This window comes from Dendroctonus ponderosae, unplaced genomic scaffold (assembly GCF_020466585.1).
Source record: "Dendroctonus ponderosae isolate FM_Combo_2020 unplaced genomic scaffold, Dpon_F_20191213v2 Dpon_F_20191213_3, whole genome shotgun sequence".
NCBI lineage: Eukaryota > Metazoa > Arthropoda > Insecta > Coleoptera > Curculionidae > Dendroctonus > Dendroctonus ponderosae.
The window spans coordinates 15,649,280-15,675,586 of record NW_026018508.1 but is presented as its reverse complement, the minus strand read 5'-3'; the positions used below and the strand labels follow the sequence as shown (position 1 = coordinate 15,675,586).

Below are 26,307 nucleotides of genomic sequence, written 5' to 3'. Positions count from 1 at the left end.
CGATTCAGTCGTAACAACGTGAGTGAGGAAATTCGAGTAGTTTTGACCCAGCAAGCGAAATTTGAATATCAGACACTTAGGTGCAAGATTATGCCGAAATTTCATGTTTTCCGTCCCGTTTTTGCTCATTTCTCGAAGGCAAAATGAGCAAGAACGCTCATTTGTACATCATCCTGGACAGAAATAAATGGCATTTTTAGCAAGTGAACCATCGATAAGGAAATGTTGGCAGTTTTCTCAAAAAGTGCTTGAATTCAAGAAGTTATAGATTTGCGTGGTTTTTTTTAGTTGCAAAATCCACCACAAACAAAGTACAAGCTAAAGAGTCAGAACGGGAAATCCAAATATACAATGTCTTATTCGGCACCTTAGAATAGAAGCGTTTAAGAAGAGAAAGTATTCTGATTTTATTGAAGAATTGAAAAATCGGTTCATATCAACACCATCCTCGACGGCACTTTGAACATTAATCCACACGTTAATGGCCAGTACCTGATGTACAGCGTGTTGGGTTAATGATGGCCATCCAAATACTCTTAGATAGAAACGCAAATCGTCAGTTATAACTGCCTACATTGAAAATTGTTATACACCCGTGACACTTTAGAATTTTTATTAGGAAGAGTCGCCCACATGGTTTATTCGTTTCAAGGTAGTTACATTTTCATTGCATAATAATTGTCGCTGTTGGTGTGATGTCTCAATAGGCCATAAGCTTGATAGCGTTACATCAATAAACCATTGAGTGTTGATGCTGGCAATTACCAGCAATAGCTCCACATGAACACACTAGGCCAGATGTAAATTCTCATCCGAACCCTAATCTGCACCAATAACTCTTCGCGCTCTATGATTGTTGTGCTAAGACGTTCTATTTATCTGTCTGCTGGGCTGTAGACCGAGTGACAAATTACACATGGGTCCAGTCCGCTATTTTTACCTCTTATGCCATTCTGATTAAATATACGTACATACGCCCATAGATGTACCCCACCTTGGTAATGGGCTTTGAAGCGCGGAGGCGCATGGCCTAGCTTGGAGATTTATGATTATGATCGGGATTAGTTGAAAACTGGTCCGTGCCGTTGTTGATCTAACGACGCTCTTCTTCTCGGTATCTTCAGGCCATCTCGTTTGTACCCACTTATTTCCCCCAGTGTGCCCCTTAATGTAAGTAAGTGTTCGGCATTTACTTCTAGTGGTTTTACGGTTTGGTGAATACCTCTCGTGTCGGCTGTTATCATATCAGGCAAAGACGGCAGATGTTTCATTATGAGCGGTTAAGTTTCAGTTGCTCCTGCTTGTTTTCTTCAGCAATCTTCAAGCCCTACTCGACTACTTCCAATGCTGCAGCTGCAGCCAATTTATCATGGATATAACTTGTGCTCAATAAATTTGAGAGCGGAGAGCGTACAAGTTGATAACTGAGTGCGGAAGCTATAGTTTGTCCGAGCTGTTTTATGCAATCTTCATTTAACCACTCAGCTGAGTCTTCCAGTGACTTCAGCAGCAATTCACCCGCTTCACCTTGCTGCTTCTGCTGTTTGAATCTTCAGTTATTTCGTCCATAGATGCTCTTCACGTCTGTCTGATTTGCCTTTTGTGCGATAATGCCAAGTGTGATTTAATGTGCTTCGATGGTGTTAACAGTGGCCAGTGTGAGTCCCCTTGCCAGTTTCGGATTATATCGGGGCGACCACAGCAATGGAGTTGGGGTGTCTTTAGTTACCTACACTGTAAGTAATCGGGATTGTTTTGCAATGCATGCGGGAAAAGCTGCTCAACTTTCCTTCCTAATCAGATAAGATTCGCGCATTTTGATGGTCTACAGAGACAAAAACACTACTTATTAGGAAATTTCTACACTTAATGCGTTAAAGTTGCGGAACTAAATGTGACACGCTTAAGGTATTCGCTGTGAAAGTTTCAATTTGCGCCAGTTTTTCATATTTTTTTCTCAGTATGGGCTTTTGTTAGATCACCAGGCAGGCGGTTAAAGCAAGTGAATTCTTGGCCGCCTGAAGAGACAAGTCAAGGGCAACATGCCCAATTTGTGCATCGTACTGGCATAATATTCGAGCACAGTTTCTTTAATTTGTTTATTGAATAGCGACCGGACGCCCACCGACTTTATAAATATTCAAAAGGTATCAATAAAAAATTTAAGCAGGCGTTTGTTGAACATTTTTGCTTGATTTGCCACGTTTTTCGAATGTCTACTGAAACAAACGCTGTATAGCTAGTTGGTTGTTTAATTTTCTGGAACATCAGGCCCTCATAGTTTGCTGATCTTACAGAAAATGCCTGTACCAACAACTTTATTGGGTTTTTTTGCGAAAGTACAAGTGGCTTGCATCTTCAAAATTGTGTTCTCTTCGGGTACCACTCTTGCTTGCAAAGTGTCGGGAAGAAATTATTTCCACTGCGCTCTAAAAGCCTGAAAAGTTAACAAGTACAGATATAATTTAAAGTGTGTATAACTTTTACGGCTTATGAAAACTACTAATCTCTGATGAAATGAAGAAACGAATTCAATTGTCAGCAGAAATCTTTATAAACAGGCAATTTGGAAGAAGCACTTTTGGGCGTTAATCTGCCGTTAAAACAGCCGCTTCTAATGAAAATAAAAAAAACAATTCATCATCTAGACTGGGTGGCACAAGTGAAATACGTACAGGAAGTTTGCACTGGAAGGAAACTTCCTTTCGCGTCAGTTTAATATTCACCTCACACTATTGATGTATTTGACCCCTATAGTAACAACTCGTTTCTTTCGGTGTAGTCCAACACTTCGTAAATCTCTGTCATTGCTTGTTGGCAGGAAGAGTGTTTCCGATTATGGAAACCATATGTAATTTTGCACGAAAACACAGGAGCAGAGTAGATCCGAAAATAGCGATTTGTCTGTTTACCCTAACGTTTTTACGCGTTCAAACTTCCTGTTTCTAAATGTTCTTGCAATAGTTTATGGTGCCATGCAGTTGGCCCGAGTGAGCTAAATTGGACGTCTCGCGACCTCATTGTTATTTATTTAAAGCCCACGGTCTGCCGCGTTGAGAAAGAATGGAAAGATCAGCAACAAGCAAGTAAACATTACTTCATCTGGTTACGTTTTGCCAGATTTACAAACAGGATTTAATACAACTCGTTCTTTTTTTTCTTAAGAAGTGAACGGCTTTATTAGAAGATAAGTTGTTTTGTTTGTTGAATTCCTGCGACGCGTAGAACCGACATATTGAGAGCACCAGCGGCAAAATAGTGAAGATGTGGCCGTATCTTGCACCTAAATTTGTATAGTCAAAATTCGCTTTTTTGTGAAAACTGCCACTATTTAACGCAACTTCCACTGAGTGAATGGGGTTTTTAAATCTCTAACCATTAAAAAAAACGGAGTCTGTAGCACAAATAGTTGAGATATCATCAATTTTCTACATCGAACCCAAAAAAGTTTTTACTTTTCCTTTAAACTTCTTTAGTTGAGCAAGGGGGGGCAATGCAAATGCGTTACTTAAAAACGCAGATAATCGTGCAGGATTAAGTTATCTGTGCCAACTTCGAGTTAAATGACAAAAAGCATAGCGCAGTTCACAATCAAAACTATTTTCATATTACATAGGTTTGCCAACCTTGTGCGTCTATATTAGAACCAAGTGCGAATTCTTTATCTGGCATTCTAGTTGTGTTATGATTAATCCATAGGCCTTTTATACCGCTGATTTTTCTGTATCTACAGCAGGGAAATGAACCCAAATAGGGTATCCGTAGCCTTGGCTATAAGCGGCTGATTTATTTGATATCAGATCGCGGGCTGAGCATGCCATAATTTTCCACAATGAAGAACGTCTTTCAGCCTAGACAAGCGTATACACGGTGATTTACGTTCGGCTTCAATGCACCTAATGCACCGTAATTGAGCGAATGCGATCTTCAACTCGGAACGTTCTATGTTGGAAAATGTAAACGGGTTCAATATAGGCCTAGAACCATTGTTTAGTGCAACACTCTGTACAATTAATGCCATGGAAATGCCACTGCTTGGGGTTTCTTACAAAATTCTTTGCTGAGTAGGGATTAATTTGCGATTTTGAAGAATGCATCGATTGATGTGAATATCGACGGGTTTTGGTTTTTCCCACGTGTATTTTTTTCATTGTAATCTTGGCAATTTCACTGCGGAATTCGAGAGCTTTCCATTTCTGGAAAGTTCTTTGAACATATTTCATGGCCTCTTGTTTTTCAACTCGTTTTATAATTGTTCAGAGTGGCAATCATCGGAAATGGCACAACCGGGCTTTTAATTACTACCAATTAATTATTATTGAGTCGCATGTTGAGAGATTCGAAGGTAAAACTTAACAAATTTGCAGTTAGAAAAATGGAAACTGCGCCTCTTCTCACACTAGATTTTTCGTCAGTTTTATGGCCACCCGGAAAGCATCTTTATGTCTCATTTAACAGCGGCAGGCTTCTAAAAACGAGGCCTGCCATCGTAAAAGTGTCGTAAGTTGGCACCGAATTAAGCAATAAAGCACCGAGTTGCCCTTACCAAACTATTCCTTCTGTATTCCCTGAGCATTTTTACATTTCGATGATATTCAAGCCGTTATCATAGCTGTTGCTGTTTAACTTTCCCGGCCTGAAGGAATGCATGCCGGTCTGCAATTGAGGCTTCGGTAGAATTTTATTGCCCAACTCGTTTTTGCTGCCTACAGGTATATCCATATAATAATGAAACACTACGGCCGCTTTATTTGTGCAAATCGTAGTAGAAAATTGTAATTAAAGCCACTCCTATCCATCCGGAGTGGAAAAATTGTAATCGATTCTGAAAATCAATCAGTTTTTCCATAACTCCCCATTGTAATGTGGATGTCGGGAAAGGAAAAAGTTTGACGATGCGGGAAAGTTGCTAATAGATTAGATCTTACCCATTATCAGCTTACCTATTTGCTATGGTAATGAAGTTTAAAGAGAAAATGGAAAGTCTATATTGGCTTATCTTTATCTCATATTTGCGATTGTTATATGAAAGTTGATTTTTTTGTTGCAGGCCAAGCAGAGGGCATCGATAAAATGGCTTCTTTCCAAAGCGTTCAACAATAAAGTTCCTGAAAATATTCGAGAGCCATTCTACAAGGACCATGAGGTGTGTTGCACAAGCTTTTCGACTTCCATGCATATTTATGATCACTTTAAGTAAATGTGCATTCGACAACAGCAAAATGACATGAAGATAAAGGCTGGCAAAAATAGATTCGATGTAATTTAACGACCAGTCAATAGCCTGAAAAATGACCATCATTAATAGTCAACCTGTTCAAGGCGACTAAACTTCGGAGTCCGAATTCTAATCGAATGAAATTAATGCCAAGTCTGTTAGTGATGTAATCACATTTTTAGCTTTAGTGGTTAGATAATACTAGGAATTTTTCCTAAATGTTTGTGGAGGCGCATCCACCATTATGTCTAGTGAAGAATTAATGTCCTAAATTATTTGCCTCATTTTTTCTCTGAAATGTCCCCAAACTTGCGCTGTTAAATTAATAACCATGAACTTAATTATGAAACTAAACGTACCGTTGGCAGTTCTTAACCGAATTTGTCTTGTAAAATTGTGAAAATCAATTTGCCATCTGACCTTCCACTAAATCAAATCAGGACTATCCTTAAACCATTGGAGACTTGTAATGCATGCTGCATTCATAATTGATAAGATAGCAGACGGAAATCGGGTAATTGAATTTGGCATCGATTAGTAGCGCGTTTTGCAGCCATTGTGTCTTAATTCGATTCGAATCGGACATCTAGGCAAATAAAGAAAATCCTTGACAGCGCCCGTATCGAAGTCGACTTGCATTTAGGTCTAAGACCTGTTGCTAATCAGCATTATTTCAGAATCAAGAGCATCTCAAGCCGCAGATTGCGGGCGCATTGGCCAACGCTGAAATCTACTGTAGAGCCTTGGCCAACATCTACTCGGACCCGAACTATCACAATCTCAACCACTGGGCGATTTTGCAGACTTTGGCCCGCAAGAACGCTTTTGCCCCGGAAGCACCCGATGGGTCCCAGTTGACCGAAACCACACTCATACAAACCAACCCTTTGCGAATGGTAAGCCTGCTGCTTACCTCACGCTCTGTATACATCCAATATTCTGTTCTAGTCGGCTCATATGGCAGTGGTGGAGTCCATAATGCTTCTGTATGCTCGCGAAGTTATCACAAATGACCGAGTGGCGGCCGCCGTGCAGAGGTTCAGTCACCAACGCGTTTCTCCACCCAGAGATCCCTCTAGTCATGAACAAGGAGCTCTGCTGTGGATCCAGCACGCCTGCGACGCTCTCAAGGAGCGAATTGAGCAAGAGGCTGGTTCGGGGGCCCTTGTGGAAAATGGCGGCTCGGTTAGTTGCCTCAACGGCATTTGGATTGAGGAATTATGTTGCTTGTATACAGGGTGATCGCTTGAAGCCGCCAGACATCCCAGCCAGTCGGGAGGTAAAGGATCTTTGCGATGGAGTGGGTATAGCGGCGCTGGTGTCTTATTACTGTCCGGATGAGCTCTATTGGACCGAAATCCGGATTTCATCAGTGCCCTCTGTGCAGGATAGTGTCCACAATTTGAGGCTGGTTCGCGATTTTTGCCAGCGATCTTTACCAGCCTCGATTTTTCATCTGCAACCCGAAGATATCACTTATTTGCGAGAGTAAGTTATTGTGCATTTTATCTCTAAATGGGTGCATTCTACAGGGCGGCACCGGGGTTTATTTTGAGGGGGCGCCCAAATATGTTACGGCTTTAAAACAGTCATACCGGTTTTATACTACCAACTTTTCATAATTTATTGAAAGTACATTAAAATGTTGAATTTGTTAAGGGAAAACATTTTGTCATGAGTTTGAAAGTAAGAGAGTTATTTTGTTCAACAATGTTCAATCATCCTCCATATTTAAATATGCTGATTTATATTGCATTTCCCTGTTTGTTTTAGCTCTATGAAACTCAATCTGATCGTTTTTCTGGCCGATCTTTTCAATGTAATGGAGATCCATCCGGTCAGTTGCGTCCGCGACAAATTCAGCGCCGGTAAGTGCACTGTTACCTTAAAACTGCTGTGTCCATGAAGGCCGTGTATTCGATTTTTGTCGTTTCCTTTTTTGTGTTTTTCTTCTCCTGTCCACAGCTTTGAGCAGACACTCACCATTAAACCGTTCATACGAGCATTATTCAGTGAATTAATTGCGATTCATTGCGCGCTTGCTACTTTTACTTTTCGAGCATTATTGTAAGATATTTTTTTAAGTGTAAAATTTGGTTTTTAATGACCGCTCAAGGTTTTATGAATTAAATGCAATCAATTCGGACGCACTTTGTGCAAACAGCTTCAGCTGACCGGCAGTGCCCTTTGAGATTCGTGTAGTCCAGGCACCAGTAATAAGTATCCAAACTTGTATCTCTTGTATTATTAAAAACACAAGCAGAAGCGTCAATACAAAATTTGTCGTCGACAACTTCGCTGGGTTTGTTTGCTACAGACTGATTAAATTGATTGGTTTTCTTGGATTGAATTGGCTGGGTTCATTAATTGCTGATTAGAAGCGCTCGGTCTATTTATGCTCGATAGGCATAAATTTGCATTTACCCCATTTTCTGGACACCATAATAAATTTCGCTTTATGGATTTTCAGTTTCCTTTACACAAAGCCTGCGGCAGAAGGTTTGCTAGAATATTGCTCAACGTGCCGAGTGCTGCTAAGCTGAAACGAGACTTATTGTACATAGTGGCAAAAACTGAACTGTACTTGCAACTGCTTCAGATTCCTCTACCTCTGTCCCGTATCGCTTATTCAATGTGTGTTAATTTGCTTGGTGTTTGTCTATTATTTTGATGGTGTTGGGCAAGTATCGGACCATGTGGTGGTGGTATTTTTGCGGTAAGAGACCTTATAGTAAGGCCAGCCGAGATTGACATGAAAAATTAGTTTTTACTTGTCTGCAAGTGGTGATAGTTTTTTACAGTGTTTGTCTCCTGGTTTGCCTCAAAAACTGTATGTTTCCGAACACAAAAAATCGCTTTTCAAGAACGGTAGTTGAGAACATCAAGCATGGAAGTTATTCAGCATCTTCGAAATCGAAATTTATAATCAAAACTGGCGAGTTTGTCGGGCTTGTAGGTCATCGTGGATTAGATCTTCATAGTGGGGCTGCGCCGAGTAACCATATCTGAAGATCTGAAACGCGTGCTGGCGAAACGTCAGGTAGAAGTTCTAATCCACGATGATCTAAATGACCGACGATGATGACGAAATCTATCGGCATTTTGTGACCACTGTTGAAATGTGAGGCGCGTTTGCGTGACGAAAAAGAAAAACTAATTTTCCATGTTAATAACCCTGTAGCTAGAGACTGGCTAGATATTCGGTATTTTTAATAATTCCAATGTATTTGGTTTACGTTGAGTATTCAACAAGGAGGATTTTGTGCTTAATGATTCTTCTATTCGTTACACCAGCGCGTGCTGGTCTGCAAACCGCGAGCGCAATTAGCTAATGATAAGTAAACGCAAATTTTAGCCAGAAGTCCGATTTAAGCAGGCCACCTTTCACATTGGTAAAAATTGCGAATTTTGACCCAGAAATCCTGCATTGGCACTTCCTGTCTCTGCGACATCCTGTCGATTTTTGGCCACAGAAGAAACCATCAACCATCTTTGAGAGGAGGATTTTAATTTAAACAAGCCACACAATCGTCTCTATCAGCAGCTTAAGCCGTAGTGTTTTAATTCATTAGCTAAATGAAAATCTTGTTCGAAATCATCAAACTTGGCACAGCACTGGCTGGCATCTCGACTATGGTTAATTATGGGTAAAATGTTAATTAATTCGTCGTGTGAAGTGGCTCGAAAAAAATGAACGAAAGTTTGACCGTGGTCGTGGAGATTCCGCTTGTAAAGATGCAGCTGTTACGGACTGCCGGAATTCAGATTGATTAGCAGTCCCAGTTGTTGCCGATTAACCTTAATGGAAGCCTTGTGGATGACCATCGAAACAGCGCCCACTGATTCAGTTGCGAAGTGAATCGAATGTGTGTGATGTGTGAGTGCAGCGGTCACACACAAGTTGTGCAGGATTTTGCGATAGACGGTAAAGTTTGGCTGTTTCTTCGGTCCTGCCGAATGGCAACTGCATCGGGCGCATTTGTTTAACTAATAAGTAAATTAAGCTGTTTACTGTTTACTTGATTTCTGTCCGTGTATGCCGCAGAAGGATTCCCTGTGCGTAATGCGCACGGGGTTGTACACAAGCGCAATCTACTACAGCCGGTCGTGGCACCGATACCAGACCTGCGCAGCGGCTTAGACGAGTCTACAGCCGCCACTGCCTTCCAAGGTAAACCTTATCAATCCCGTAGACTGTGTGTTCCCTTTTGGCTTTTGTTTACCACCGAATCATCTCATAGTTTTAGTCACCGCATGGGCAACATGTCGATCGTGGTTTTGCCAGCCGGAGGGAATTTATTTCGTTTTTCGTGCGTTTGAATGGCGTTTGTTACTAGAAGAGAAGCATGCAGTGGCAGAGACGCGCGTGGATTGGGCTTGATCATTAACCTATTAACCAGGCACTTTCTCTATTAATTCTGTTACTAATCAGAGTGGTAGTAGTAGTAGTTTGGCATCATTAGCGCAAAGAAACTGTTGAAGAAACAGCCTTCACTGCTGGGTTTCAAGGAGCAGAATCCTCCATCCTCATCCCTCTTAGCTCTCATAAGGCTCACCTTAAAGCAGACAGCCGTTGAAGTAGTGGAACGCTTTTCTAGGCTTCTTAGTTTCATTTGGCTAGTGCACTTTCACTAACGTTTCCAGTTTTCCCCAAAACACGCGCATTTCGGAAACAGTCCCCATCAACAGACTACACCAGAACACCTCTTGCTTAGGAGCTTCCCTAGACATCTCGCCTAGATATTCTAACAGTTTTCTACTTTTAGTGGCCAGAACGCCCAGTCATCAGCCCCTGAAGAAGTCGAACTCGTTGCAGCAGAGCCAGCAAACGCTCGCCTCCGAATACAGCGAGGACAGTCTGAGACGGGGCTCAGACGAGTCGTTCGTTGTGCACAAAGGCCGCAACATTCCCACTTTGCGGTCGGTGCAGACGGAGGATCCGCTGATCCCGGCCAGGCTCAAAGTGAGCAAAGAGAAGCAGAATAACGACAGCAAGGCGGACGAGACGGGCGAGGTTGCTGCTGGCAAGCCGAGCAATTGGCAGGAGAGCAAAAAGAGCACCTTCGCAGGCAGGAGAAGCAGGCGCAATTCCACCACCGACGACTCTCAGCTTACCATCGAAAACTTTGGCGGTAGTCAGGATAATTTGAATTTCATTGGCCGCAATCCTGATAAGGAGGTAATCAACTGTGCCAAAGTCCAAACAACTTGGCTATAATAGTTCGGGGTTTTGTGCAGATGACTGTGCATGTGGGCCGGAAAATATCAGCCCCAAGTTTTCCGGTTGCCATTGAGAATGCCCCGGTCAGATCGACGCTGCAGGACGCAAGAGGCTCCTTTCAATTAGGTTACGACAATGGCTGTGAAGAGAAACAAGACGACGGGTCGGAGAAGAGCAGACTGAAGAGGCAGATGAGCAGTGACGACATTACGCTGAAGAAGTTCCAGGAGCGGGGCCTCATCAAGGATTTGGTGGATGGCGACGTGGGGAATCGGATGAGTTTTGCTGATTTGGGCAAGCAAAAACCTAGTGAGTCTTCCGAACCTGTAATTGTAGGCTTTGATAGAGTGTGTCCCACATTTGCTGGCTACCAAACGTTATGGTATTTAAAGCTCCATCAGCCAGTGAGTGGCTACATTTGAAATAACGCTCTGTTCTGTTCTAGTTTTTAATCAAGACAATGTTTTCCAGGTGATAATAAGGGAATACACTTAGTTTATATGAACGACCGGGAGGAGCATCCAGTAAAGCCCGCTGTAAATAGATTAGGGAGTACGAATGGTAATTCGGAAAACCGGACGTCCTTTGCCACATTGCCCAACCAGACTACGTGGCAACAGCAAGTTAGTAGCGTGCAATCTCTGCAGGCGCAGCGGGATGGCAGCAATAGTTCCGAAACGAGCGGCACCAGCAATTTGATGGCTTCGCAGATTAGCGATATTCGGTATGTAGAAAAGAATTATGCTGTCCGGCTTCCAACTACTAATGGTGTTTTCCCAGGTTGAAGTTAGAGGAAAAACGCCGACACATTGAAAGCGAGAAGCGACGACTGGAAATGGCCATGAACACGCAAAGACAGAAAGTGGGCAAGGCCGCCTTTCTTCAAGCCGTTTCTAAGGTAGAGCCCCTAATTTTATTGGTTGGGTCCGTCTGGTGTAAAATACGCACTCAAGTCTGTATGTACATGCAATGTTTGTGTTGATGAGTCTATTTCTATGCAGTCCTACCAAAACAACTATCACAACTTGATTTTTTTCCAGCTAACGGAGATGGTAAGATGTTACCATTCAAGTCGAAATTTCGGTTTTCATGTGCTTATTTTATCACACATCTCATTCTAGATGTTGTCCATTCCATAATAGCGAACATAGAAATAGTAATGGATTTATTAGACTTGGCTTGGTAGTGACAGTTTTCCTTTTTTTTTGTTTTGATACAGTAGCCGGAATGCTCTGTTATGTTTACTGTGGTTTAATCCCCACACACTACCAGATTAGTGGAAATTATTGCATGGTTTTGAGTTTGGCTGTGGTTCTTTGGCACTCCACGATCATTCCTTTGATGACTAAAGTTGCACCATCAGAGTCAACCAAACTAGCCCAGTGTTACTAAAGTATGCGGCACTTTAGTAGAAATGTGCAATTAAAAAAATATATTAGCACCGGATTTCTCCACATAGATAAATCAGTAATGGTGTCGGCTGTTTGAAACTGTGAACTAACTTTCAGGGAAGAGGTAATTTACTAAAAACGGCTGCGGTCGAGGCTGCCGAGTCGCCGAAAGACTCGGCGGCGGCCGAACAGGGCCCTAAAGAAAAATCTCCAAGCCCTTCCCCAGCCTCCGTCCCCACGCCAAAGCCACAGAGGCCGTTTACCTTGCAGGTACTTGTATTTTCGTTTATTATGCGCTTTTTGTAGAGAAACCTGCTGCTTTTTATCGCTTGATTACCAGCTTGCTCCGTTCGGAAAATAAATCGTTTTGATCGACTGTAAATGACTTGTGCATGGCCGCATTTATTGTGATGTATCTGGAGGCTTTCGACGAGTGCAACACCCTCAAGGTTTTCTAATATGTACAGTGTTTTTACACGATTGTTGCATTAACACTGGCTTTTAGCGGTTAATGGGAAATCGACAAAAACATTGGTTCTATTCTCCCTTTAGGAAATCACTGATGATGCGTCTACGGTGGAGAAACGATGGCTGGACGAGAGCGCCCCTTTCGTGGAAACGCGAAGGACGCCGGATTTAGAAAATATGGATTTAGAACAGTACCAACAATCCCTTGCTCAGTAAGTGTTTTCGTTTACAAACCAGCCCGGTTTTGTTCTATTAATTCGATTAAATTCTTCTAGTATGAATACTAGTCTCACTGACATCCAGTCAGATATTCAACGGTTGGCAGCGCAACAAAACCAAATGCACACTCAGCAACAGCAGAAGCTGATTGCTGACCAGCAGCGACAAATCTTGCAGCTACAGCAGCAACAGCAGGAGTATCAGACGATGCAGCGGCAACAGTCGCAGCCCTCACCTCAAGCCCAGTATTATCAGCCGCAAAAATATCAACCCAGTACGTTCAAGCGAAGCCAAGTCGGTTACATCAACGACAAATTGGTCCATTTAGGTTTTCCATCGCCACTGCAATCTTCCACAAGCGCCCCGCACATCCCCCAGTCTCTCTACTCTCATCCGAGCGTGATGGAACAGCCCCAATTTTTCCTGCATGACAATCCGCCTCCTGCAGCTGTGACGCCTCAAAGGAGAACTTGGGGACAGCCGATGAATCAGCCCCTCCAAGTGATCACCGATTCGTACATGCCACAACAGCCGGAATTGCGCACTTGGGGCAAACAGCCCGAAGCTAGCCCTGGAGGGTTCGTTTTGCATCATGCAACTGATCGGTAAGGGAAGATAATTTTAATTCAACCAGATAAGAAGCGTCGAGTGTGTGATAATTCAGATAAGATTATTTAAATGGCTCTGAGCGCAAACTGTTTTCTGCAAGTATCGAATCTGTTGTAGGTTTTCTGACCGTCCAGAGCGCTTCCAAGAATCTCCTCTCAGACATAATGAGAGCCGGTACCAGAACGGCGATCCCGATCGAGCGCTGAACCACTCAAACAGCTTCACGCTGAGTCAGCGCCATCACCAACAGGTATGCTGAAGATATATGGGAGTGGTACCGATTAGCAGGACGCGTCTCACTTTTAGAGCCATTTTGGCACTTCGCATAGCACTCCGTCCGCTTCGCCGCAGCATCGCAGCAGCGTTCATCGACAGATATCGCAGCTCTTAGACGACGCGGCTGCAGCCAAACGGCAGACGTCGCCAGTCAGCTTGCAGGCTTTAGATGCGGGTGGATCCTTGCGTGACAGGGAGAGGAAAATTAGCGTCACTCATGCTGCCGTTGTGGCACCGCCAGTCGATGACATGGAACCGCAAAATATCTCCTTTATTGGCAATAATGAGGACGTCGCTCTCAGTCAAAGTAGGTGCAGTTTCCTTAGTTGGTTGGGATCTTCTGCAATTGATCCTCTGTTAGGCCTCAGCAAACTGAACATCACCTCAGGGAGTCGCACCTATCGGATTCCGTCGCCCACACGGGCCTTAATTTCGCGCGGGTCTCCTTTCCAGGCGTCTCCATCTCCACCTACCGTTGATCCGCTGCCTGTTCAAATCAGCAGTTTGGATACCGATCCGACAGCAGAAAAAGGTAACTTTCTTACATTTAAGCCTGTTATTCCTAATTTATGTTTATCAACTTTACTTCAGGCTTCTACATTAGCTTTGATGATGAGCAGCCGAAGCGACCCAAACCAGCGTTGAGAAGTAAGCGGAATTCGCCCAAAAAGGAGCGAAGCTATGTGGAAACATCGGATGAGGCACACGATAGGCGAGAGGCTCAGACCAGGTAATACTATTTCTTGATTCAAGTTTTTTTATATGGAAGCTTATTATGAACACGTGGATGATCTTGCAGGCTGGACAAGAAAAGGCAGCTGGAACGGGAACTGGAAGAGGAACGGCTTAAAAAGGAAGAAACTGAGTACCGAATGCAGCAGCAAAGGGACAGAATACGAGCCCAGCGCGAAGCTACCCAGGAAAGACAGAAAGTGAATGCAGCTAGTGCTTTAGTAATAGGGGAACAAAACGACGCTGATCCTGTAATTACGCCCCGCATGGGCAAAAATGCGACTTATTTACGTTCGAATTGTTTAAAGGATCTGGCTGATGAAAGGGAGCGTAAAAAGGAACGAATCATGATGCTGTCGTTGCAACGCAGGCAGCAGCAGGAGGAAGCAAGGGCTCGAAAAGAGGCGGAAAGTCAGCGCAGAAAGGAAATCGAAAAGGAGAAGGAGGAGGAGAAGGCCAGAAGAAAAGAGGAGCAAGTGGCGAGACGAGCTGCCATTTTGGAGCAGTACAAGTTGAAGAAGGCGATTGAGGAGGCTGAAAGGGAGGTGAGTGAAAATCGACTACCAGACACTAAACGTCTAGGGAAAAGCGACCAAAGCAGTTCAAGCAGCAGGCTGAAAATAACCGTACTTGAGACAATTGAAGTAGTACTTTGCATTTTTATTAAGGCAATAAAGCGTGTTCTACATGAAACACGGCAAATAAACGACTGTACTTCAATCAGCGGTTTGTACAAAGGGGCATCCCAGTGGCACACACATTATTTCATCAAAATGGGTTGAAAATGCTTAACTTTAGTTGACTGGTCACGCGTCTGTTAGCTATTGTTTTATTAAAGACAATGTATTGGCAGACACCTGGAAACTTCACAAAATTTTCTGCTTGTAACGCTTTTGTTCTGTAAACGAACGATTAAAAAAAATATATTCCAATTTTCTGCCACCTCTTTAAGTCCACGCTACTGCATTTCGCTTCGTTAGTGCTGCAAGAACGCGACAATCGTTCAGAGCCGTCTCGCCTTGTCATTTCAGGACTTATATATAAGTTGCAGGAAAATAACCCGATGGCGCCCAGACTTGGCGGTTCTGCGTTATTTTAAGTATAATTCCAGACTATTTCAAGACGGTACATTCACTCCAATATTTGTCTATATATCATTGGACTTCAGTTAATCGGGTATCGTTTGTGCATATTCGTATCAATCGCGAGTGCTTGCAGGTGCTCATTAGTTGAAAATGTCGTTTATTTATTGGTCTTTGGTAAGTGCAAAGGTTTTATGGTTTTGTCTGCGATAATTTCGCTTTAATGGTAAAAGTGCACTAAGAAGAATTTGTAATAAATGGTAATTTTGATGGAAAAGTGAAACGACGAACGGCGAGAAATCGAGAGCTTAATATGAATAGCAAATGAGGGGAAACATCGGCAATAATGGGATTAATTATGTATATGCTTTAGAATCACTGTTAACGCAATTTTAGATGCGATTTGGACAGTGGAATTAATAAGTCTGGATGTTGTACTAAGCTAAAACCTTTTAAGGCCTTGTAATAATGTTTTTCTTTTATTTCAGGGTAAAACTCTTGATAGGCAGGACTTAATGTCGCTTAAGCCTGCACCGAAACTGCGCTCAAAGGGCCCCGCTAGACCCAGACCGAAGACAATTCACATCGATAGCGGATCCGTCCAGCTTGCGGAAGGCATGTCGAGTCGCGGCCGGAAAGGATCTACATCGAACTTAGGTAATTGAAGGGACTCTGAGGCGATTTATAATGCGAGTCCGGCATTTGGATGATTTTTGTTGATTTTGCCCAGCATGTGATTAATCCCGATTTATTTTTGTTTGTTTGATTTGGCTTAGCTTATGCCCCTTCGACAATGAAGCGCGATTACTACCGAGGTTCCCAAGACAGTCTCGCTGACCGAAGCATGAGCAATAACATGCTTTACAAAGGTGTGTTGCTTTGTGTTCTTTCATGTTAATTGCCTGTGTTCCAGCCAAATTGTCGGCTATCCAGATGTTGTATTGAGAACGAAAATCTATTTTAGATTCTCCAGATGATAGCCATGGAATGTCACCATGTCACAGCGCCAATCAGACTCTAGGCAGACGCAGTTCATATAAAACCAGCAGAGGTAAGTGCGGCCTCTCTGCCCACATTGTTGGATGTTGCTGAGCGTAAATATCTGCGAGTAGTTGTTGAACGATGGCACGCTACTTCTCTTTTACTGTCCCTCGTTTGCGGGGGGGCCCCATCGGGGCCGCTCATTTCAGTTTGCACTCCCCTTCAATATTTTTTATTTGCGAATGGTTTACAGTTGATGTTGGTTACAGGCAGTAGTGGGGACAGTAAGGGCATACATTGGTATCTTATTTACCCTCTTCTGTTACGTCAGCTGAAATGCGGCTAGTTCAGTTAAAACAATCAAGCGCAAGTGTTTGATGCGGTTTTCAAGCTGCTCCCGAAAGACCCTTTAGGCATGGAAAGGTTTTGTTTTTTATCATTTCCTGAACAGATCGCTGGTTGATTGAGTTTCACGACAGCCTTTCCATGTCTAATGGTAGAAATTGGAACCAAACGGATCCACTTGTTGCCTGCGTGGTTTCCAAGTGGAGGCCAGCCAGAAATCCCTTTCAGTTGACGAGTAGTGTATGTAAATCGTATTTTTGCAGACCCTTCCCCTGCCCAGGTGCGCGGGCGGTCTAAGATATCGACATATCAAAACTTTAAGGGCCGCAAGTCGAGCTCTCTGATGAATTTGTACGGTAAGACTTCAGCTCACTCTCTCATTGGCCTGGTTCAAGGTACCCTCTATCACGACTACTTTAATACATGTCTTGAGCTGTTGTTTATCGTGGGGCATGCCATTTTTTTAATAATCGCTAAAAGTTGCCATTTTTACAAAATATTTATCACGCCAAAGGTGATTCTGATTATTGCTGAAATAAGTTGTTTACAAACGATTTAGCAATGGAAAAACCTGTGTTTTTTGTGGCAACTTTTAGTGTTAAATTTATTTTCCTTATACTAGGATTAATTTTGGTGCTGGTTATTTTGTTCCTTGCTAGGCCTCAGACGTCCTGCCTGATCTTCCCCCAGTTTTGTTAACTCCCCTTTCTGAGAACGTTTTATTCATTTTGTTCTGTTCTTGTATCGTTAAATCACCCGGTGACATTTTTGATTATGGGTGCCGTTGTGTTCGTGCCTTGTTTCCAATCAGTCGAGATTATTATGCGAGTTTCTAACTAGAGCAGGCATTTTTTCGATTTTTGTAGCATAGTACATGCACGTATTTGATTTTGATTCGGTCATTTTGGGTTTGGTTATACAATACAACGTTTTCCCTGCCCATTAAACGGTTTCATTTTCCATCGAACCTCTGGTTAAAGATCTTTCTCTTCATACTAAATCATTAATGCAAGATATTTATTTGGTGAAGGTTTAACAGTTGGACGTATTTTAACCTGCACTCTTAACAGATCGCAATCGAACTGCAACGATACTTTATTTAACAGCAAAATTTCTTTATGGTTTGTTATCACCAACTACCTATTTACCGCTGTTTTTAAACTTCTAGGTCTGTAACATAGCTTTTAGCTGTTCCCTTCCCGGTTTAACTAGGTGTTAATTATCAAAGGCTTTTTCTATTCAGGCTCGAGCACTGATCAGGAAAGCATGGCGTATAGATTTGGGGACACGGATTCGGGGCTGGGTCGCGCTACGCCCCCCCGTCGGGCCCCCTCGCCAGGAATGGGGCTGCGCCACTTGCCCTCTCCGTCAGGTCCCGGCAGTTTACCGGGCTTCATGTCGAAAGGGCGCCGCGTGTTTGACGATGGATCAAGCGACATCAGTTCTACTCCTAGTAGCATGATGGACTATACAGGTGAGTCCTTTAAAAATGGTTCATTTGGTGAGGAAAGCGAGTAAATTATTTTTATTGGGCGCAATCCTTTGGAGGTGAAAACGGGAGAACTTTCGGACCCTTGCAGGACCGTTTTGGACGAGCAGTTGCTTTTTTTATTTTTTATAACTCGTCTGGAGAAATGTATTTGGATAATTAGGTTTCATCGGGAATTCCTAACCCTCAGAGAGGTAGAAAACTTACCAAAGGGTTTTCTGCTCATTTCCATATGCGGCAATCCTCCTAATAGCTAAAATACGCCGAACACTTCGAAACCAAACAAACCACTTGAAAACAGGGCTTTTATTTTACGCGGTTGGCGTCACTGTACACTGTCATGCGCGAGCTTGAATTGAAAGATGGCGGTTTTTTTCCGGAAGAAAACGTCAGCAGAGTTCCGACTCAATTGGGATTTTTCCACTTAAAAACACCGCCGCGATGAGGAAAATTACGTCAAAAGCGAGATCACTAGGTTTGCTTTCTGAAATGAGCAATTTTCCACTCTAGCGCGCATTATTTCCGATCAATTTTAGCGATTTTCCGAGCCGAACCGAGCGCACGACTTTAACCTAAAACGGCTGACAGGAGAACTGACTCCCGTCAGTGAGGAGAAGTGTTAAATCAGTTGCAAGCAAAAAATTCTGGTTAAAACTAAACATTCAAGGGAACAATTTACTGTTTTCGGAACTACACACTAACACTGAGAAATAGCAATCATTCTGCTATAGAAACTTGTTTCTTCGACGTATCGCTGACTCGTCCCACTGCTTGGTTTTCCAGAATTGCAACGGAAAATCGTGTTTGATTGTTTACAGTGTAAAGCATGCCCACATTCAACTGGGGAATGTCGTAAAACACTGCCAAAGTTAGCATGGTGAAAATAATACCAAGAAAAAGATACACAGTGGCGCCTATTTTATATGCGTTCAGATACCAGTTGGAATGGTATCGAAGTTTCATCGACTCCCCCGGAGTAAAATCGCCCAGGCCTGTGGTTGTGAGCGAAAGGAAGCAGTAGTAGAAGGACTCAAACAGCCCCCATTCGGGTTCCATGTAGTTGAAGAAGCTGGCAGGCAGCAGCAGGAAGAACACCGAGGTGAATGTTAGAAGGGCGATTAAATGGAGCAGCCGAATGGAGAAGCGTTTGCAGGAGTGGCCGAGCAGCTTCGAATTCAGCCAATTCAAACAGTAGGTTGTGGGAAGTAGTAGTCTATCGACGAAGGCCCCAAAGACACTCAGAGTGAGAGGAATGCCTATCAGGGACAGGATTATAGTGAAAATTTTCCCACTTTGAGTGACGGGAGTAATGTGGCCGTACCCGATGGTGGTAACGACGGTAGTCACAAAAAATACACTTTGTCCAAAGTACCAGTTCGTCTCATTGCCAGTCACTTGGAGCCCACTTTTGCCCTCCACCTGAAAACTCCAGATGAGCTCTTCCAGAGCGGCGTAAGACACACAGGGAAATCGCCGAATAAAATCAGTCTTCAGCTGCTGAAGGCGCACCAAACGCCGCATCTCTTCTTCTTGTTCAATGGCCAAATAAATGGATGCGCCAATGCACAAGAACAGCACATACCCGCACAGGAACACTGTGAATCTTTGGGTATTTTGCAACGGCATTTTTGGCTGGCGTGTGACTGATTGGTACTTGATTGGTCAGTGTCAGCTCTAAGCGCGTATATTTGAGCAGTTGGCCAATGGAACCAGTCGGATTGTTTCAGAAATTGAGCAATAAACCAGTTGAATTTAACGGAATGGTGCAAACGAGTTATTTTTCGCTCGAAACACTCACCAGTTGCGATGTTATAAACGTTGTATGTTGCTTAAAATGTGGTTCTCTGTTATTGATATTTTGTGGTTGTTGCAGGTCCCCGTTTATACAAGCAACCAGCCACTAAGTCGAACCGAAGCATAATGCTGAACGCAGTCGAATATTGTGTGTTTCCCGGTGTTGTGAACAGGGAGGCGAAGAAACGCGTACTGGAAGAGGTGAATCGCTCTGAAAGTAAGCATTTCCTCATTCTCTTCCGCGATGCCGGCTGCCAATTTAGAGCTCTCTATTCCTATTGTCCCGACACTGAGCTGGTGACGAAACTTTACGGAACTGGACCTAAGCAGGTCAACGACAAGATGTTCGACAAGTTTTTCAAGTAAGTCTATTTGCAAGTTTAACTAGTTCCCTAATAATGGACGGATAATTATATAAACTGTCCTTTTTTTAGATACAACTCCGGCGGTAAATGTTTTTCGCAAATTCACACCAAGCACCTCACCGTAACGATAGACGCTTTTACTATTCACAATTCGTTGTGGCAAGGCAAGAAAGTGAACCTGCCGAACAAGAAAGATATGGCCCTTGTTGTCTAATGAATAACTCAGCACGCATAAGTTGTTATTTAGTAATTTAAATTAATTTGTACTCTATTTTTTTTGTTAAAGCTTTATTAAAACGTTTTAATGTGTGTAAAATTCAGTAGCGATCAGGATTTTTACACGATTAATTAATATCTAATTATTGCCTTAAATAAAATTTACTATCGATAAATACGTGTCGGCAATGATGCAGTCTGAGATATTAGCAAGTATTAATTTTTTTTACTACATATACTAGAGGTCCCCCTTTTTCCCAATTTTGTTTTTGTACATGTGCCTTTTGTATTTATATATATTTTTAAGTCTTGTATGATTTGATTAATCGTTAAGCTTTTTTTGTGCCAACTAAACTTTCGAAGCAACTGTACTCTTCTGTTTTTGCAGTATATAGAGTATATCCGCAGGAGTTTAAAATTTTAAATAATGTCATTCCATTTGTTGTTCTATATAAGATATTGATGGGCTGTTTTTGGTAAAGTATTTTATTCGGACTGGAAGGTTCTTGCAAATACTTTACCAATCATTTGATATGTTTATGCTTGAATATTTATTTGGGTATTGAAGACTATAGCCTTTAAGGCCAGCCAATACACAGACTGGGTAGCTTGGATTAAAATAACTCGAACTCAAGTCTGTTTGAGGTTGGCCGAAGAATGAACTTGCTTATTATGGAATTGTGTGGTTTAATATTTATAGTAGAATTAAGTTCTCGTCACATTTATTCAAACAACACAGAAGGATTTATAATTGATTAACACACATTCATGGTAATAATAACGATTACGCAGCATTAATGTGGCTACTAATGATTTCATACCTGTATATATTATGTTTTTACAGTATAAATATTTATTAATACACGTAAAGCAGGCAACCTCTTTTAAACAACAAAGTTTCGTAACCCACTGTCATTTTTCTGAATCGACCCAATCGACGCCATTCGGGACTTGTTTTATCAGTTCTGATTATTGTAAATTTTTTTGGCATCTTATCGCAGGTTTCATTTTAAAAAAATTTATGTATATTTACCGATTTAATAATAATAAAAAACTTGATACAATGATTCGAGGTTTTCTTACTCTTAGTTACTATTAGATCATGGACAAAGGGAGCTACAGGCCCCGGAAGGGAGAGCTTGGGACTCTTATTGGTTTTATAGATTTGTTGCCGCATAAAATGTGAATGTTTAATAAATTTGTATCTATCTGTGGAAAAAATGTTTCGAATAAAATGAAGCAATCAGATGTATAAAATGGTTTATTATCAAGTATATTGACAAAATAAATTAACGTTACGTGATTGAATATTTGGACGAAATCAAAATAACAAACAGTACTAATATTAAGTCAGGTACAAAAATTATCAATATTTACGTAAAAAACGTTTACAGAAGATGATGAGGTGCGATGGACTTCCTTATTAGCACGCCGTTAATTGCTTGAATTGGTAAAAAAACTTATCAACTAATTGCACAAAGCTACCCGTCATTTCATTACATTAGATTCGCACGCGAAATGCCGTTATTTCCTATTCTGCATGATCGACTATACATGTTAATTAATCTATGATATTTTATACTTAGGAACATAACAGTCATGGTCTTGCGAGATTTGTATCCAACAAATGAAACATCAGTAAATTGCACTAATTAGAAACTAGTCTACACTTAAAAATCCGGTAATATCTAGAAAATGTTTACTTAAAATTATATAAATATTAGCTATTGGCAGAATACCTCAGTCGAATTGGCTATATGTATGTATATAAGTCTATAAAGGTAGCGTGGAAATATTTATTGTAACCGTAACATGTCTGTTTAAAATGTACGCAAAACAGAAGGAAAACAAATTAAGTCCGTTTGCCAGTACAACGTATGCAAATCCGATTGTCGATAGGAGGTAGGTAGCGTTTTTGCGTGAACTTTTTCAACATTGAAACACTTAGAACTTGAACAGAGTCACTCTGGACAAACTGTCCCGAATCCACAACAAATTAAACAGACATTTTCAATTGATTTAACGCAATTGCCTACACAACTTCCAAATGCAGCTTAACCATTTCACGTAGCCTCAACTGCGATGGAACAGGTGAAATCATTAAACCTGGCTAATGACACGCAGAACTAAGTAAAATCTTCATCTACACCTTGGCCTAACGCCACGAATTAAAAAATTGCGCCTAATGTTCTAAAAAACAAACTTACAACCTAGTCTACTAGATGAATAGTGATGTTATGAAGGTATAGCGATTATCCTATGACTAGATAACATTAAACGAATGCTGGCTTTGGGTGCCAAAAACTCATCATGCTCTCAACTTAACAACCTAGAAGATGATATTCGATGTGATGATGATGATGATATAATCGCTGATAATTACACCGGTTTGTGCGTGGTAGGAACGCAACAGATCTCAAATATTAGACCAGAAGACTGATGAATTGTACTTGAAACTCATTTGGCAGTGTACGATGGTGTTTAATCAACAATTGACCCGGTGTAGTCTATTCCGATATATTGAATATTCCCGAAAGCATTTTAGGAAAACAACATTAGTACGCTATAAAAATATAAACTATGCTATAATCAAAAATAGATATTTAAAACTTATTTTTAGGTATATTTTCATTGAGTTATCAGTCTCCATTTTAGATCGAAACCTGGATGGTTGAAGCGCTGATTTTGCCCGTAAAATGTCTTCTACTGAAACAACACACTAGAAATTCCCCTGTTTTGCCCAGCCCTGGAAGGTTCATTTATCAAGAATATAACATTTATTTATTTGACAACTTCTCTCCCGTCAAACAAAGCTCTGACCAATCAAATGCCTCAACAAGGGGATTCAGTTCTCGTGTCATCAGTTTTAGGGTCAAGTGGTGGCGTTTGGGACGGCTCATAAAATCGTTGAAATAGACCGAAAAAATGCACCCTCAAGTGAAAAATTCCTCATTTCGCAAAGTAAAACTAGTGATCTCGCTTTTGTTGCAATTTTCTTCATCGCAGCGGTGTTTTTCAGTGAGAAAATCTCATTTGAGATTAGGGAATTTGCTGACGTTTTCATCTGGGAAAGACAACCATCTTTGAATTTAAGAACGCGCATGTCAGTTTGCAGTGGTGCCAATAGCGTTAAATACAAGAGCTTCATTTCAAAAGGCTTGTTTGGTTAGGGAAGTGTTTGACGTATTTTGGCAATTGGGGATTGCTGCATATGGAAATGATCAGAAAACCATTTGGTAGTGGATTACCCTTATGGAACAGTGTATTTCAGTAAGTGAAAAGTATTAGAAAATCGTATTTTCGTAAAAACACCACTGGGAAAAGTTGCAGGCTTTCGCGTTCGCTATTAACAATTTGCTGCCGAAACCTTTTGGACATTTAATCGTTCTGTATCCAGAATTCCCTGATTTTCAAAGGGCAGCACCAAAATTAGACCTTGCCATTAAAAAATCAACGTATGACGATATCTACGATACTAATGACACAATGAAAAAGTACATTTGTATCAAAATGTACTCATTTATTACACAAATTAAGATTGACGTGTGCGAGCAATTTTTCCTTCTCCCACTTGTATTGACGGCTTAATATTTTCTATGCTTTTCGCGCTCACCCTGTATGGAATTTAACGAAACTAATATCATAAGTTTATAGAAAACCCCTCGATCACGTTCAACAAACAAACGTTTGTTCAACCAGAGCTTGACAAAGCATGAACACCCCTGTATTTTAGGTAAATTTTCAACTTTCCGAAATTGACCCGTCTACTGGATGAGCGTCAAAAAGTTGCTAAAATAAAATTAATTAATTTTCCACTTCCATTTGACTGAGTACCGAATGTTCTCAAGAGAAAAATATTGGCCACAGATGGTTTGGTTTATGTTCGAACTAACAGGCATCGGGGTGCAAGCCATGTTATAAGTTGGGAAACTGAATAGAATCTGCAGAGCACTCACTCCCATCGTAGAGATCACAAGAGTTCAGTCAAGGAATGTAAATCGAGATAATAAGGGTGTTGTTTGCACACATGCAAGAAAAATATGTTGAGGTAGTTCGACGTTTTTCTAATTAAGATCATCTACTTTGCATTGAAACCACTGAATTGTTTCAAGAGACTTACATTGTTAGACAAGGGCGCACATCGCCCGCTTACCACCAGGTTTCAATCGTTAAAGTTACAACTTACTATTGATATAGCTGTTGGCCGGGCTATTGGAAAAGCCCTCATCTTCGCCCTGACATCCGGAATCCCTCCTATTGTTTTGCATGTTAAACTTACCAAAAGTCATTAGACTACTGATTGATTTGCTGCGGCCCAACAAGGGCTCTTTTGGAGAACAGACATTTTCTAATTGAATACTTACAGATGATTCATCTGGGCATGTAGTGATCGAATTTTTTGGAGTCGCCTTCGATCTGAGTCGGTTGAATCGTATTATGAACGGCCATTTTTTGCCTTTCTTTTTTCGAAAGTTGAATTTACTCATTCCAAACCCTGTATTCAGCACCTTGCTGTTGTCCTCATCTTCGCCTAGTTTGATGAACTGAGCGGGAATGTCCATGCATGGGGTAAGCAGTTTGGGTGCGTTCGCAATATACTCCACCATTGCTGATGGGAGTGGCCGATCTTTCGGATCTGGAGACCAACAGGATTTCATCAATCCTGCCCTGGAATTTTTCAAAATTTATTCATAGAACGTGGTGCAGTAATCGAGTATACTTACAGCTGTGGTTTGGCTCCTTTCGGTATCTCCAGTTGCGCTCCCTGTAAAACCATATCGACCACCACTGTATTGTCTTTTCCGTAAAATGGAGTGCAACCAAAGGTGATGATCTCGTACAGCACAACTCCGAAGCTCCAAACATCCGATGCTGACGTAAACGTTCCGGTCAACAAGCTTTCCGGTGCCATCCAACGCACCGGAAGCATTCCCTTCCGCGTCAAGTGGTAGGACTCATAGGAATTCATAGGCCGTGTCATTCCAAAGTCACCGATTTTGACGATTCTCTGAGCATTTACCATGCAGTTCCTGCACGCTAAGTCGCGATGCACGAACTTGGCATCCCGCAAGTAGCTGAGTCCTCGAGCAATGTCCAAGGCCATGTTGGTAAGTCGCTTTGGGGTCACATCTCCGGACCCTTCAATAGTCGTGTTGGCTAAATGCCTGCGAGCCAGCAGGTAGTTCTTCAGGTCGCCAAACAAGCAGTATTCCATGATGGTTGCCAATGGGAGGCTTTTTGTCACAACCCCCAGCAGCTTGATCACGTTTTTATGGTCGAAGTTCTTCATGTTGTCCGCTTCTGAGAGGAAGTCGATTCGGTCATCGATGGACATGCTTTTTTTAAGGGTTTTTACTGCTACGGGTGTTATTCCGCAACTTGGAATTTTAGCTTGTCCACCGTACACGGTGCCAAACGCTCCTTCGCCTAAAACAATATGAATTAGCGTAACGGATGCAGGGAATTTCGATCCAACAGAAGAGTACAGGGACAACAAACAGGCAGTGTACAGAACTGCAGTAATAAAAATATTAATAAGTTCTATATTGTTGAGGCGGATTCATTTTTTACAAACTTCTTTTTGGGTATTTCGCCTCAAAAATTTTTGTCTTTAAAAAAGACAGAATTTCCTCACGTCTTTTATTACAGATTGATAAATAGTGCTCCCATTTCGCAATAAGAACGAATTATTTATCAAAAAGTAATCAAGAACTATCACTATATATATCACTATCCCCATTTTTTAGTTATTTATTTATGGAAAATTTTGAATCAACTTTCATTAATAATTACAAATTTAAACCTATAATTTGGTGGCGTTATATTGATGACGTATTCTCCATTTACAGTCATGGCGAACAAAAACTTGATGAATTTTAATCTTATCTGAATAATAAAGAA

At 41.6% G+C, this 26,307-nt stretch overlaps 3 protein-coding genes across 13 annotated transcripts in view; 1 reads left to right on the top strand and 2 right to left on the bottom strand.

Moving 5' to 3' along the window:
* Nucleotides 1-21,204, top strand: part of LOC109538528 (patronin) — a 23,787-nt gene extending 2,583 nt beyond the window's left edge. The window contains exons 1-28 of one of the 9 annotated variants that reach the window (XM_019905780.2): nucleotides 1,066-1,736; nucleotides 5,051-5,146; nucleotides 5,896-6,114; nucleotides 6,167-6,403; nucleotides 6,456-6,706; nucleotides 6,992-7,086; nucleotides 9,264-9,389; nucleotides 9,985-10,397; nucleotides 10,457-10,748; nucleotides 10,911-11,163; nucleotides 11,220-11,337; nucleotides 11,948-12,100; nucleotides 12,383-12,510; nucleotides 12,574-12,791; nucleotides 12,846-13,122; nucleotides 13,244-13,376; nucleotides 13,433-13,709; nucleotides 13,764-13,934; nucleotides 13,994-14,132; nucleotides 14,202-14,385; nucleotides 14,443-14,679; nucleotides 15,705-15,873; nucleotides 15,993-16,085; nucleotides 16,181-16,267; nucleotides 16,806-16,898; nucleotides 17,786-18,016; nucleotides 19,905-20,187; nucleotides 20,260-21,204. In XM_019905780.2, the coding sequence (XP_019761339.2) occupies nucleotides 1,638-1,736; nucleotides 5,051-5,146; nucleotides 5,896-6,114; nucleotides 6,167-6,403; nucleotides 6,456-6,706; nucleotides 6,992-7,086; nucleotides 9,264-9,389; nucleotides 9,985-10,397; nucleotides 10,457-10,748; nucleotides 10,911-11,163; nucleotides 11,220-11,337; nucleotides 11,948-12,100; nucleotides 12,383-12,510; nucleotides 12,574-12,791; nucleotides 12,846-13,122; nucleotides 13,244-13,376; nucleotides 13,433-13,709; nucleotides 13,764-13,934; nucleotides 13,994-14,132; nucleotides 14,202-14,385; nucleotides 14,443-14,679; nucleotides 15,705-15,873; nucleotides 15,993-16,085; nucleotides 16,181-16,267; nucleotides 16,806-16,898; nucleotides 17,786-18,016; nucleotides 19,905-20,187; nucleotides 20,260-20,404 (5,217 nt within the window). In that variant the 5' untranslated portion in view covers nucleotides 1,066-1,637 and the 3' untranslated portion in view covers nucleotides 20,405-21,204. Of the gene's footprint in view, nucleotides 1-1,065; nucleotides 1,737-5,050; nucleotides 5,147-5,895; nucleotides 6,115-6,166; nucleotides 6,404-6,455; nucleotides 6,707-6,991; nucleotides 7,087-7,112; nucleotides 9,144-9,263; nucleotides 9,390-9,984; nucleotides 10,398-10,456; nucleotides 10,749-10,910; nucleotides 11,164-11,219; nucleotides 11,338-11,947; nucleotides 12,101-12,382; nucleotides 12,511-12,573; nucleotides 12,792-12,845; nucleotides 13,123-13,243; nucleotides 13,377-13,432; nucleotides 13,710-13,763; nucleotides 13,935-13,993; nucleotides 14,133-14,201; nucleotides 14,386-14,442; nucleotides 14,680-15,704; nucleotides 15,874-15,992; nucleotides 16,086-16,180; nucleotides 16,268-16,805; nucleotides 16,899-17,785; nucleotides 18,017-19,904; nucleotides 20,188-20,259 lie in introns of those variants that run through there. The other 8 variants (XM_019905779.2, XM_019905778.2, XM_019905783.2 and 5 more) reach the window with 8 other exon arrangements.
* Nucleotides 18,693-19,828, bottom strand: LOC109538537 (potassium channel subfamily K member 1). The gene has a single exon (XM_019905797.2). The coding sequence runs from the start codon at nucleotides 19,655-19,657 to the stop codon at nucleotides 18,749-18,751; it is 909 nt and encodes a 302-aa protein (XP_019761356.1). The 5' UTR covers nucleotides 19,658-19,828; the 3' UTR covers nucleotides 18,693-18,748.
* A 445-nt stretch (nucleotides 21,205-21,649) lies between the features above and the next one.
* The window catches only part of LOC109538529 (atrial natriuretic peptide receptor 2), a 40,596-nt gene continuing 35,938 nt past the window's right edge, over nucleotides 21,650-26,307 (bottom strand). For all 3 annotated transcript variants that reach the window (XM_019905788.2, XM_048664602.1, XM_019905789.2), the window contains exons 13-14: nucleotides 25,131-25,833; nucleotides 21,650-25,074 (exon numbers count right to left, since the gene is read on the bottom strand). In XM_019905788.2, coding sequence (XP_019761347.1) covers nucleotides 24,582-25,074; nucleotides 25,131-25,833 — 1,196 coding nt within the window. In that variant the 3' untranslated portion in view covers nucleotides 21,650-24,581. The remainder of the gene's footprint in view (nucleotides 25,075-25,130; nucleotides 25,834-26,307) is intronic.